Genomic DNA, 14616 nt, shown 5'->3' on the forward strand with positions numbered 1-14616 from the left:
ATAATTCCCAAGTTGGTATAACTCATCATTGACTAATGTTTTTTTTTGTTTTTCTTACAGACACAAGCTACTCTTACCATCCCGCCATACATGATGAAAGTTTCGTACGGCGAAAACAACGCAGAAATAGGACCACTTTTACATTACAACAGGTAATATTCGATAAACAATTATCAAAGACAAATGAATGAAATCACCTCTAATTTAATTCCTACTCATTTGGTTTCACAGCTAGAAGAACTCGAGACTGCCTTTGCCCAAACCCACTACCCAGATGTTTTCACCCGAGAGGATTTAGCAATGAAAATCAACCTCACCGAAGCAAGGGTGCAGGTAAGTTCAGACTCCATCCAATGGATCAGGAAAAATAAAATCCATCACACAAAAACCACTAAATCCAATTCCAAATTCTACGACACAAAAAATACAAAAAAAAACTACCAGACGATAAGTCCTGAAGGCATGCAAACACACACATATGTTAGGAAATCCTGCACTATTCGAACCCGAGTGCGGGAAACTTCATATGACACAGAGAGGGAAACTCGGAAGACTGCAAACGATGAAAAGAAAATCCTGCGACCAAATTCAATATTGACCGAATGTCCGCAACTCGAACGGACATGCATCGGCCGCAAAACAGACGGCAAACGAAGAGAGTCAAATTTAATAACGTCGCAATCCTCTAATCCGATAATGCGATGATGACAAGGTTATGTAAGTTTGAACGCTATCGAGGTTAGATTGGGGTCTCGGTTGCCAGCGGCGCGCCCTTGCGGCTCTTCTCTACTCTGAGCGGCTTCGACATCATGGGCGCTTGTCGTAACAGTTTTTCCTGTTCCGTATACAGGTTTGGCAAAGAGTAGGTTTTATCGGTCAGCCATTCATCGACAGCAACTTGTTCCACTTATCTCGTGGAAATCGGCGGTAGAAAGAGCAAAGTTGGAAATGGAATGGGTAATTTTCTCGACGATGGGTTGAACTTTTGTATCCGTCCCTTTCGTGGCAAACTTTTTCTCCGTTGACAATGTTTCTCGTTCGAAGGAAGGCTGTTTGGCATGATACTGTTTAGCATGATGAAGTTGGGAATAATATTTGGTAAATTGCCTAAAGACAATGTTGGCTTATTGAAACTTAATTTGAGCTCGCCACCCTACTCGTCCCTAACCCTTAACACTCACATATCTTACTACCGACCATTTGAAAGTGGGATCGCTTGAAACTTAATGTCTTAACCTATTTTACTCCATATTTATTCTCGTTGCATTGCGCTCTCCCTCCTACAAAATATTTATGAAATTACGATTATTTACGCGGTAGGTAAGACAAGTGCACGCTCATAGCCACATCAAAATTCTGTGCAAGGATCCATAAAACATGAGCTGAAATTATGAAATGCTATACTTTTTGGCTTTTGGCTTCTAAGGATGAAAATAAAAGAGCAGCCCGTCTTCGCAAGCTACCACCCGCATCGACCTCTCCCAAGTGATAACCCTCCTCCTGATACATTTAAAATATTAATAGCTCATCCTACCCCGTTTGGCGTGGCTCGCGAGTTTTGTTCGCAGCGGCACTTGTACCATCCTTCCGAAGCGGTTTAAACTTACCTACGCTACGACGCCAAAAGAGGCGGCAGTTCAAGGCAACAGCCAGCGAAGTATCAGCACGTGTGTTCCCAACAGCCGGTAGCCACCTCGGCGACGATGAAGGGCATGCTCAATTCCCAGGATGATTCCATTTACGGTGGTGTCAAGTTACAAATTGCGATTGCTTTATTTTGGCACCCTCCTGATGAAACCGGACGGATAATGATGACGGCGGTGGCCGACGACATGCCGGCCGAGGAAAAATTAGTTGCGATCGGGTAGGAAATCGTATATGTCAAGGAAAACGTAGACGAAACGTGCCGCAAATTGAATTAATCGATTTCTAGAAATCTTAGACGGATGGGTATAGGCAGGGATGACATGAAAACCTGTTACATTTTCTGGAAGATTTTGATTTGAAAAATGTATTGGAAGTAACCACTTTCCCTTCGATGGGACTCGCACCCACGATCCGCAGGTTCAAGTCCCATCGAAGGGGAAGTGATTACCTCCAATCAGGGATTGAATCCTAAAGAGAAAGAGCAAGTCTCTCACTTATCATCTCTGTATACATATACGATATGCAGCATAGCGCAAGAAACTTTTTTCGCAAGCTGTCATGATAGAGAACTGATTCGAGATGTTATACCCCATGATAAATTTCTTTTAGAAAGCTCCAAATGTGGGGAGCACTGGCTCTTAAGGGCCCCATACACGCTCCGACATGTTGTACAACTTTCACTCCTCCCCCAGGAAATTTGGTTCGGTCGGAGTAAAGTCGTATCGTCTGTGGGAAAGTTGTACTGTCCAACAGTCGTACAACTTGCCCACAGACGGTCCGACTTTACTCCGACTTAACCAAATTTCCTGGGGGCGGAGTCAAAGTTGTACAACATGTTGGAGCGTGTATGGGGCCCCTTATGATACATCTTGTTCTACACAACTAAAAAAAAATAACCTAAAAGCTTATAACCTAAAAGCTTATAGAGGAAATAACCTAAAAGCTTATATATTTCGATAATAAAAATCTTAAGAATATTGCCGCCTTCTACAAAGTTGTTCTGATGATTAAAACCATCATGACGAAAGCAAGTTTAGTTAATAATACAACCGCTTGACGGCGCTAGTGTATTGGAAATAACCTGATAGGTCAGGTATCTCAAAATATGGAATTTTTAGGATATTGCCGCCTTCTATAAAGTTGTTCGGGTGGTCAAAACCATTATGACCAACGCAGGTTTAGTTTAAGATATAACCGCTTGATGGCGCTAGTGTATAAGAAATAACCTGCTAGGTTAGATATTTCGAAAACTGAAATTTTTAGAATATTGCCGTATTCCACAAAGTTGTTCGGGTGGTGAAAACCGTCATTATGCAAGCAAGTTTAGTTTTAAACACAATCGCTTAGCGGCGCTAGTGTATAAGAAATAAACTGATAGGTTAAATATCTCAAAATCTGGAATTTTCAGAATATTGCCGTATTCTACTAAGTTACTTATCATAAGACGAGTTCGTACAATTCCATTTAATTCCACCACTTGGTTGTACCTTTGACAGATACTTATTTTGACTTCTACAGTAAAGCCATCTTCAGTGTCTCGTACTTGACTCGATGCGACTCAACTCGAGCGCCAACGAGTATTGCGGTTTCAAACTAAACTTCTGGTTTTGACTACCCTTTTAAATCTTACATAATAACCAACCTAACAGATAATTTGGATAACTTTGTAGAAGATGGCCACTTTCTAACTCTAACGGATTTAGAAATATTTAACCTAACAGGTTATTTCTCATACACTAGCGCCGCTATGCGTATGAATTCCAAACTAAACTATTCTCCATCATAAATGTTATGGCTACCCGAACAACTTTGTAGAAGACAAAATGTTTCTAAGTCTTATAGATCTCGAGATATCCACCTCACTAAATTGTTGCATATAAGCTAGCGCCACCTAGCACATGTGTGTCTAGCTAATCTGATAATCACTAAATGCATTACGCACATATTTATATTACAAAAGTTGGAGCGCGTTCTGAAAGATTTGAAAATAAATAATATTTTTTTCCTGATTTTATTTATTTCCGTGTTTGCCTCAATAGCAACCGGAAATTCACCGCAGGTGCGAAACATGAATGCACTTCAACAACTTTGATAGAAACAACCGGTGCGAGATCAAGTGCATAAATAAAATATGAACGCATTTCGTTCCTATACTAGACACTCATTTGGATACACATCGGTGGGGATCGTCTTACTCTATATTTCCGTGTGATGGTCAAATTTGCCAACTCGCTATTCACCGAAGGCTGCGTTTACATTTCCCATACCCGTTTACCAACGACCGGTGCGAGTTCGCGTCATGATAGAGGTTGCTATTTTGGCTTTATTTACGCACTGGTGGGGATCGTCTAAGACCCACTTACTTTGTACTGTCGAACGAAACTTATTTGAGGAATGTAGAAATGTTCACATTATTTCTGAGTCGTATTATTTTCAGATCATGCATGGAGGTTGCTTGCTTGTCGGACTTTTGTTTTGGCAACAAGAGAAGGATTATGTTAACAGATTTGACAATAGACTCTTTATGCAGATATGAAAATTTACTGTTTAGGGGACATCCATAAATTACGTAACGCTTAGAAGGGGGGGAGAGTTATCTGAAGTATGACGATCCCTACAAAATTTTCAGTTACGACATACAAAAAGGAGGTGTTGAAAATGGCCAATTTTTGCGTTACTTAATCAATGGATATTCCCTTAATCACCTGTTGTCTTGTTTCCATTAGCTCACCTTTTTACTAAATGTTTTAAGTGGAAAGAATAGGGTAATGGTACCAATAGTGGAGGTATTAAAGGATCGACTAAAGAAAATATTTTTAAAAAATTGATTATTATGGGAAATTTACAACTTTAATATCTTAGTCAATAAATAAACTAATAAATTTGCTTAGGGAATATCCATAAAGTACGTCACGCAAAATTCGTCGATTTTCGACCCCTTCGTCACACTTTTTGTATTAAACCTCTAATTTTTTTATATGAGTCGTCACGCTGCTCGGAACCCCCCTCCCCCCTAGGAGTGTGACGTACTTTGTGGATGGCCCCTTACTAAAATGAGATAGATGTAATTTAACATCAACAATTACCAAATATTACTTGCACCACTATGAGAACACTGTTCCTTTAGTGGCGGTAAAAAATAATTTTGGTTCCCATAGTGGTGCTATCCATTGGTTTCTTATGAGACTCGCCACTATTGGTACAGTTGCACAACTATAGGTGCAAGGGAGTCAATTTTATTAAGAAAAATCATTGTTTTCAATAGTTTTCCAAGCGAAATCTTAAGATAAGTTGCATTTAACAGGATATTTAAAGCACGACGCATCATGTGTCTTGTGAATGTGTCTCTGTTTAGAATACAAATTAATGCATAAATCAATACTCCAGAAGAACTATTATTTATTTATTCAGACTACGGCCGAAGTGGCCTGTGCGGTATATAAGAGTCTTCTCCATTCGGCTCGGTCCATGGCTACACGTCGCCAACCACGCAGTCAAATCTTGGTAATGACCCAGTGCCTCACCACCGTGTTTAAATAGCTCTCCTGGTAGTTGGTCAACCCCAGAGGCTTTGTTGTTTTTCAGCCGGCAAATCTCCCCCTGGATTTCCTGGAGGTCTCCCAGGTCCTTCACCATACCGCCATCTTCGTCTGCCACATCGCCAATCAGGTGTTCTTCGTAGTGCTGCCGCCAGCTTTGGATCACCTCACGCTCGTTCGTAAGAAGGTTCCCGTTTATGTCCTTACCCTAGTAACACAGTTTAGATTGATTTGGTTGCAGCAACCCCAATGTGACTGGATTCGGTCGCATATGAGTCACAGTGACTGATATGCGACAAGTGTGCTAGTCGGGTACACATATCAGGCGGTGGCACGTGGCCCTTACGTGAACGGTTTAACTTCTCATAGAACTTTCGTGTGTTATTAGCGCGGTACAGTTGCTCCGTTTCTTCACGGTCTCGATCTTCCTGCTGGCGCTTTTTCCTCCGGAAAATCGAGTTTTGTCTGTTCCGCGCCTGTTTATATCGTGCCTCGTTCGCCCTCGTGCGGTGTTGCAGCAATCTCGCCCATGCTACATTCTTCTCTTCTACTAACTGCTCACATTCGCCGTCATACCAGTCGTTTCTCTGATCCGGAGGCACCGTGCCAAGTGCAGCGGTTGCGGTGCTACAAATGGCGAATCGAATATCTCTCCAGCCATCTTCAAGAGACGCTGCGCCTAGCTGCTCTTCCGTTGGGGGTGCCACTTCCAGCTGCTGCGCGTATTCTTGGGCTAGTCTACCGTCTTGTAGCCGCCCAATGTTAAGCCGCGGCGTCCGACTTCGACACAAGTTGTACACCGTCGAAAGTTTTAAGCGTAGGCATACTGCAACGAGGTAGTGGTCGGATTCAATATTCGCACTGCGGTAAGTGCGGACGTTCGTGATGTCGGAGAAGAATTTACTGTCGATTAGAACGTGGTCGATTTGGTTTTCCGTTTCTTGGTTAGGTGATCTCTATGTGGCCTTGTGGATATTTTTGCGGGGAAATAAGGTGCTTCGGACTACCATTCCGCGGGAGGCTGCGAAGTTTATGCATCGTTGGCCGTTGTCATTCGATACGGTGTGCAGACTATCCGGTCCGATGACCGGTCTATACATTTCCTCTCTTCCTACCTGTGCGTTCATGTCACCGATGACGATTTTGACGTCTCGCAGTGGGCATCAATCGTATGTCTGCTCCAGCTGTGCGTAGAACACTTCTTTCTCGTCGTCGGGTCTCCCTTCGTGTGGGCAGTGCACGTTGATGATGCTTTAGTTGAAGAAACGGCCTTTAATCCTCAGCTTGCACATCCTTGCGTTGATTGGCTGCCACCCAATCACACGATGGCGCATCTTACCCAGCACTATGAAGCCGGTTCCCAGCTCGTTGGTGGTGCCACAGCTTTAGTGGAAGGTAGCCGCTCGATGCCCGCTTTTCCACACTTTCTGTCCTGTCCAGCAAATCTCCTGCAGCGTCACGACGTCGAAGTTGTGGGGATGTAATTCATCGTAGATCATCCTGTCGCAACCTGCGAAACCTAGCGACTTGCAGTTCCATGTTCCAAGCTTCCAATCGTGATCCTGTATTCGTCGCCTAGGTCTTTGCCGATTATATCGAGTCGCATTATCACTTATATTATTCGTAATGATTGGTTTTCCAGGCGGCTTATTGGGCCTGGGTAAACCTCCTGTCTCGTCGGAGGGCCGTCGTGTCAAGGCTGTTTAGCGTCCCACCTCACACCAGGACTTGGGCTTGTGCGCTTTGAGCGGCAAACGGTCGCTTTGGTGGGGCCTACTTGCGGATACATGCGGCTTTTTATAGAGGTTTAATAGGGCCCACTGTCAAACCCCACCACACCCTAGGCAAGCCCCACAACTCGCAGATGGCCTGGGGAGGGATCGTCAAGCCCTTGGACATAGTCCCTGCTGCCCACAAGTCCAGAATAAACGTGTGTTATGAATTTGAAATGTTAAATAATTTATTTATCTGAAAATATGTAAATCTAATAAATAGATTATTTGCACTGCAAACAAAAAATATCGCATACCTAATTTTAACCATTACTTTTTTTCATGCACGAGATAAGTTTCAGAGTGTAAAATACACATGTTGTAATTAACTTTACAATACTTTTGACGTAAACTACGTCTAAGGAGAAGCCTCGGATACATGGTGCAAAATGAAAATTTCCAAATTGAGGCCGTCACGAAATCATGTGAGATTTCAAACGTTAATAGCGACTTCATATTTCGATGGATTTTTAAGATGTATATATCAATCAATTCGCAAACTTTCCACCAATCGCTAATTGTATTAAAACTATTGATTATCAACGTTAAACTATTGAAAATAAAAAATGGTAAAAAAATTCAGAGCCAACCAATTCCGTTCATGCATGCCCAACACGGACATCAGATTACTGTAACGTACGCACCTTTTTGCCCACCGCTTTATTTTCTCTGTGCATAAAAAGAGTAGTGTCTTGCGCGCGCGCGTCATTTTCGTTCGAGATTTCACGGCGAGCGGACCGCTCCGCTAGAGCGTGGACCGTCTGGTAGCGGTCTAGTAACAACGGCTCGGTGGCGTTGGCGTTCGGTTCGGTCTATGGCGATCGTGGCAGCAGCAGCAGCGCGTCATTTACGATAGAGATTTCACGGAGCGTGAACCATCCGGCGTCCGTTGCAACGAATCATCGGACAGCGGTCGTGGTACAATTAAAATTAATCGGTCCTTTGTTAGGACCACCATTATATACAGAAGAGAATTTGTTTTACCGAAAATGTCCACCAAAGTGAAAATTCATCCAACAATGGCGGCCAAAAAAGAAAACTCGTCGTCAGTAAGAACATCACTCAAGTGAAATCGTTGCTCACATGCTGTTAGTAATTGCAAAGGCGCACAATTAAAAAAATCGGTCTTTTGTCAGGACCATTTACTATACAAAGAGAAGGGTTTGATTTGCCGAGTTTGATTGTGATGCTATATTTGCGAAAAGATTTCTCTTCATACTGCTGAATGGTTACAGACGATAGCGACGGACAACTTTTATGTTGCTGGCACCACTACCGACCCCATAATTGCAACTTTCAATTTGAAGAGGCAATTCGTCCCAAATCAACTATCTCGATCAAAATGGGGATCATGAAAGGAAGCGATATACGCGTCTTGATGCGTCTTTACAACCACTGACAGCAACCAAACGATTATCCAAATCTGAAGAGAATTTCATTTCCTACCGCTAAATGGCTGCAGCAGCTACCAATGCTAATAAATTTTCTTCACCTTTGCCGACGGCCATCACTGATGCTGTTGGGATCGATAACGATGCAATCATGTATGTCTCTTCAAAGAAAATACAGTTCAAATCAACTCTTGTTTAGCATTTACAACTACTAACAGCAACCAACCGATTGTTCGAATCTTGCGAGAATATTTCACTTCTCATATCATATTTTTCTCAATCCACTATTATTACGGAGAAAAAGAAAAATTTGGATAGCTTCGCGGAAATAACGCGCAGAGGGAAATCCCCGCATAGAACAAATCTCACATAGTGTGCGTTGAATGGACATAACAACAAATCTGCTGCTGAGAAATTCAATGATTTGACATACACAGATATGAAAAGTTTAATAATCAGTATCTGGCCGAGGAGTCAACTAGCCCGAAACGCATTATACATACTTTTCTTTTGAGGTGCCCATGTACGCTGGAGTCGGTTTTTACGCGTGGTATATCTCAGTTAGTATCGATTGGTTTTACAGGCGACTTGTTGGGCCTGTCACCTCTTGTCAGGCCCGGGCTATTGAGTCAAGTCCCACCCAACACCAAGACTTGGGCTAGCGTACTTTAAGCGGCAGACGGTTCCTTTAGTAGAGCCTACTTGAGGATACAATGTAGGTAGTTGAACAGAGCTCATTTTTAAACCCAATCCCATCCTTAACAATCCCCACAACTTGCAGTGACAAGAGGGCGGTTTGTCAAGCACATAGTACCTGCTGTCCCGAAAACTCACAAACTTCAAATATAATTGAATTTCCCTTTTCTATTCTGCTAGGCATCGTTTTTTGTTCATTTGTCGTCGAACGATTCAGGACGAAATGTCATAAGTATAAATAAAAACAAATGCGTAATACATACAAGAGCAAGTTTAATATTGAGAGAAGTTTCACCACATTACGAAGCACATTCTCATGGTGACAGACTCCGACGACTGCCACTGATGCCGATGCAGGGACCGCTCTTCAAGGAATCTCGAACAAAAGGGCTCGCGCGCGCGGGAAAGCTGCTTTCTTGTATTCAATTTAGTGAGCCCGATGCCCAGCCCCTTTGTTGTTCTTTGTGGGTGCAAATTTTATGTGCACTCATTACTAATAACGAAGGGGCGGAGCTAATGAGCTTACTTCAAAAGATACAAGAAAGCTACTTTACCGCGCGCGCGAGCCAGTCAGTTCAAGATTCTTCGGAGAGCGGTCCCAGTATCAGTGGTGTTCGCTCGTGTAATTGACGGATGCTGCAGATCAAGTTTGCTGTAATTAATCGTTCGGCCGTCGTCTGCGGTGGTTGCTGCAGAAATCTCGTCGTCGGTGGGAGCAATATTGAAGCGAAATTTTCTCGCGTACTGATAGTGAATGGCGCACTTAATCGGTCCTTTTCGGGATCATCATTTTATAAAGTAGAAGTTTTTGTTTGCTGTATTGGAAATTGTCGCACCAATGAAATTTTCTCGCAATGTTCTTACGTTAGTTTTGTTGCTGTTAGTGTCTGGGAAAAGGCATTAAGAGGAATTTTTCAGCAGAACTGTGCAAGTGCAATTTTGGCTCTCATTTTTACTGGCTGTGGACAAACCTGTTCTACTGACTTTTTTAAACAAATTCTTTTGAACGCTGCCAATGCTGATGACAACCGCACGATGATTTTAAGCAAACCGCAAACGCGCGCGGGAGAGCAGCTTTTTTAATTGACTAGAGACGATGTCAGCGAAGGCAGCGGTTCAAGTATCATCTGTGATAGTCGTCGGTGGTGATTGAGAAAAATGTTTATGCTGAGAAAAGATTATGATAATTTTTGATTGAATTCGCGATTGTGGCAAGTAAACAACCTAAAATTCATATGATATTACGATTCTCATTGCACTAAGAAGTTTTACGTAGTTTACGTCGAGCAACCCTTCTAATTTTTATTCTTCGTTCTTCGATTCATCGGCAGCCATAGTACCCACTCACCCCTACGGATATTCCAAAGGAAACGTAATTTGGCGTTTGCCCTAACAGGTCGTTTGGTCGAATAGGTCATTTGGCTGAAAATGCCGTTTGGTCGAAATGATCGTTTGTCAGAAATGACCATTTGGCAGAACAGGCAGCTGAAAGTATAATATGGTCAAGAATGTGTACACATTCAGCCAAAAAGCCCTGGCTGCCTAACGAACTTTTCAGCGAAATGACATTTTTAGCCACATTCGACTAAACGACCTGTTAGGGCATTTTAGCTAAATAATCTCTTCGGTCAAAGGACCATTTCGGCCGAACGACATTTTCAACTAAACATATTTGACCAAACAACATTCGGCCTCATGGCTTTCGGACACATGGCCTTTTCCGTCAGCGGAAAACCATTTGTTCAAATGCTACTTGGCGGAAAAACACGTTGAACCGAAAATCATTAAGCCGAATTTCAATCGGCCTATACGTGTTTAAGAAAAAAAAAATTTCGGACGAAAATGTTATTTTGTTGTAAGCGATATACGGACGGAAGGGACATAGGTCGAGCTGATGATAATTTGCTTAGTTTATTTTTGCTTGATTAACTGTACACTTCGTAGTTGCTAGTCATAATTGGCCGAGAAACAACCAATATGTACAGCTCACCAATTGAATAGCTTTCTTTGGAATTTAGAAAACTGTTCTCACTAAACATGCTTTGGAGATTCATTAATTCAATACCAATAACGATGCCGGTCACGTCTTCACAGTCCATTTAGGATTAGCAGAGAAAAATAAGTTCGAAACACATTGCATTGCTGGGAGAGACCGGGTAATCCTCTCCGCCACGAGAAAGCAATGGTTGTTTAGGTGAGAAAGTAATCTATAGGAAGTCACGAAGAAATAAAAACACCTAAATAAAGTTTTAAAAAGAAATTCGAAACTAATTCCCGTGGAAATATGAAAGAATAATCCGTGAGAATCCGAAACAATTTCCAGCGGAAATACGAAAGAATTACCCTTTGAAATTTGAAATATTTCCTCGTAGAAGTTCGAAAAAATTTCCCGTGAAAATTCGAAACAATGTCCTGTGGTAATTCGAAACCATTTTCCATGAAAAAATGAAACATATTTCGCAAAATGGATATCCCAACATGTTCAGACTAAAAGTTGCAAACGTTTAAGGTGAATCGAGTTCGGATTCATTCTCTAAATTACATTACGCCTCGACATAACTCCGAGAGCAAGCGACTGACAATAACGACAGTTTGTCATCTTTGATCAATTGCAATATGCGCCAAATGCGCTAAAAGTTCCAAATGTGCTAATCACACAGAAACGCAAGAAAAGGTCTAGGACGGCAGTTGTGATAGTCATTTTGGGACGTCGCTTTTTTGTATTGTTCTTCTAGGGCTAGGGTAAAAGACCCAATAGTGGAGGAACTAAAAACGTTCCACCACTATTTGTTCGCTTGCACAAAAACTATACATTATTTGGCCTACCTTAATGGTGCATTCGAAAGCTCTAAATTTGAATTTTGATTGAAAGGTATTCGAATAGCCCGTCATTATCACCTAAAATGAATCCTCCAATTTTTGGTGCAATGTACCAATAGTTGTGATATTTTCTAATTGTTTTCATAAAGGACTCGTAGCCATAGGGACACTACCGCAACTATAGGTACAAACCAGAGAAGGAATTGTAGTATTTTAGTGATACTTTACCGATTATTTAAGAAATCACAAAGTGTTATCGTCTCTTTCACGTAATGACGGGTCAACAAATTGTGGGTTCCTGCGTGTATTGCGTATATTTGACAGAAACTACACTACCGCAACTATAGGAACACCCACGACTATCGGATCAATTACTCTATTCCATTATTCCTTTCAAAGCGCTATGTCGACCCGATCTCGATGAACAATCTTGTTTGCTAGACATCGTGAATTAGTTCGCATCAGTTTATGGATGTGGAATGACAATTTGTTGAATTCATCGTGTTGATTATTTCCTTATTTTCAGTTTTTGGTCATTGTCGATTTATGACTACAATTTGTTTTCTGCAGTTCAGCAAATAAAAACAGAAAATGGAATTCTCCAATCATTTCGGCGCTGAAAATTATAAATGACATTAAGTATCATTCCCGATGCCCAAATGTCGAAAATAAGAATCTCTAATGCAAAATACACATTCCATATAAAAAGCACTTTCCCAATTCCCACAATTACCATTTACCAACCACAATCCAATTCCACGCTATGAAGAAAACTCGGATTCGACCCGAAAACCCACAGCCAAAGCTAAATAAATTACCACCCCCTCCGAAAAAATCATCCCTCTCGTCATCCATTTAGCTTTACCACCACAATAACAAAAATCATTTATACTTAGCGAAATTGTTATCTTATACCATTTTCTCCCCCCTTTTCACCGTCATCTCGGTTGTAGCTCTCGGCTTTCGAGACGATGACGACGACGTCGTCTCCCAACCCAAGGCGCCCGAGGGCTTTGCATGATTCTGTCTGGCTGGTAGTAGTCAAGCAAGCGAAAGCGAAGAATATGCTGCTTCCACCACCGGAGCGAGCTTCTTCCCAACAATCAAGATCCCCCACAGAAAACGACCCATACCGTCCTCCTCTGAACAGGGCGCATGTGCGTCCAAACAAAATGGTGTGCCACGGCAACAACCCCCAACAATATACCGGCACACAATGGCATCCAGCAAATGATATAAAAAAATATACCCCGATGGATGGGATGGGGCCAACCGGGTAATCAGAGATGGAGAAAAGAAATAAAAAATAAGCGCAGAAATGTGTATATAAAATAAAATTTAGAACTCAATCAGCCAATTTGGAACAGCTCTCCAGCAAATTGGGTGGGTCGGTTGAAGCTGCATCCTTCCCACAGGCAGGCAGGATGTGATGCGATGGAATTCAGCAGCGAAGAAAACGAATGGGAAGTCGAAAAATTCAATTTGGCTCGTTATTTAAGCTCTTGATTTTCCTCCTGCCTCTGCGCGCGCCTTTGGGAGCTTCGAGGGCTTCCGGTTTTGGTGGTACACATTTTCTTGTTTCAAATAAGGTTATTCAGTTGAGCCTGTTATTTTCCTGGGGCAAAGAAATTCTTTTAATTGTAAAGAAGCTGAATGATTTAATCATATTTGCAAAACATAGTCATTAGTAGATTAATTATTTCATAAAATATGTTTCCCATAGAACCCATTGATTTCACTGGCAACGGCTACGTAGGTTAAAGTAATATAAGGCCGTTACAAATATTAAATTAAAATTATGTCCTACTGGTCACCGAAAGGTCAAGGTCAATAAATATCATATCAAAATGAAAAAAAACTAAAAACTACTCGGATTTGTTAAAGAAAGATTTGAACATTTTCCGGAAATTTGATTGTTGCCCAAATTATTGTTGGGGTCGAAATACTTTGAATGGAATACATACTAACTTCTTCAATGGTCAATACACTTATTTTTCTTCCAATCCCTATTCAACACAACGAATACGAACTCAACAACTCTAATACACGCACGAACATCAAGCCAATTTGTAATGAAATTGAATTTTCCGCTTCTTTTTTTCTCGATTCCTTGATTGCAGGTTTGGTTCCAGAATCGACGAGCCAAATGGCGCAAAGCCGAGCGACTGAAGGAGGAACAACGGAAACGAGGCGATGGATCCGATCCGCAGTTATTGAATGATAAGGTAAATTGAACTGGCTACCAAATTACGCTGCTGTTTGGGGTGCTGGGATCGGGTGTATGGAAACCGGAATGACCTCCGGTAATGGAATTTCGTGAGTAATGTTTTTGCATCCGATTCGAATGATTTTTTTTCTTCTTGTTCTATTCCCTCCTCGTTCTACATCTGACCCAATCAGTTGGAAACCGATAGCCGTGATTCTGCTAGTCCGGACATAACGGGCGATGCGGACGACGACGACATGCGTAGCCCAAGTGCACCCCCGATGAGCCCCAGGGCAGACTCGGAACCGGACAGGCCCCATTCAAGCACGCAGATGCACTCGATGACGCAATCCGGATCGAACAGCGCCGGGACTCCGTCGCCTGGTTTGAAGTAAGTTCACATATTGCCATTCTACAACAGTGTTGTCAAATTTGTGTTACATTGCTTACCGTGCTGTGCCCTTATTCCAATCAGCGCCTAATTCCGTTCACGCAAGACAAAATGATAAATAATAAAGTGTGTTTGTCTAAAAACAACATAAAAA

General features: G+C 42.0%; 1 protein-coding gene across 1 annotated transcript in view; it reads left to right on the forward strand.

The window, feature by feature from the left end:
* Positions 1-14616, forward strand: part of LOC134212219 (diencephalon/mesencephalon homeobox protein 1) — a 119227-nt gene that overhangs the window by 79480 nt on the left and 25131 nt on the right. The window contains exons 3-6 of the mRNA XM_062689881.1: positions 61-152; positions 232-333; positions 13986-14090; positions 14266-14462. Of these exons, the coding sequence (XP_062545865.1) occupies positions 61-152; positions 232-333; positions 13986-14090; positions 14266-14462 (496 nt within the window). The remainder of the gene's footprint in view (positions 1-60; positions 153-231; positions 334-13985; positions 14091-14265; positions 14463-14616) is intronic.

Source organism: Armigeres subalbatus, chromosome 2 (assembly GCF_024139115.2).
Source record: "Armigeres subalbatus isolate Guangzhou_Male chromosome 2, GZ_Asu_2, whole genome shotgun sequence".
NCBI lineage: Eukaryota > Metazoa > Arthropoda > Insecta > Diptera > Culicidae > Armigeres > Armigeres subalbatus.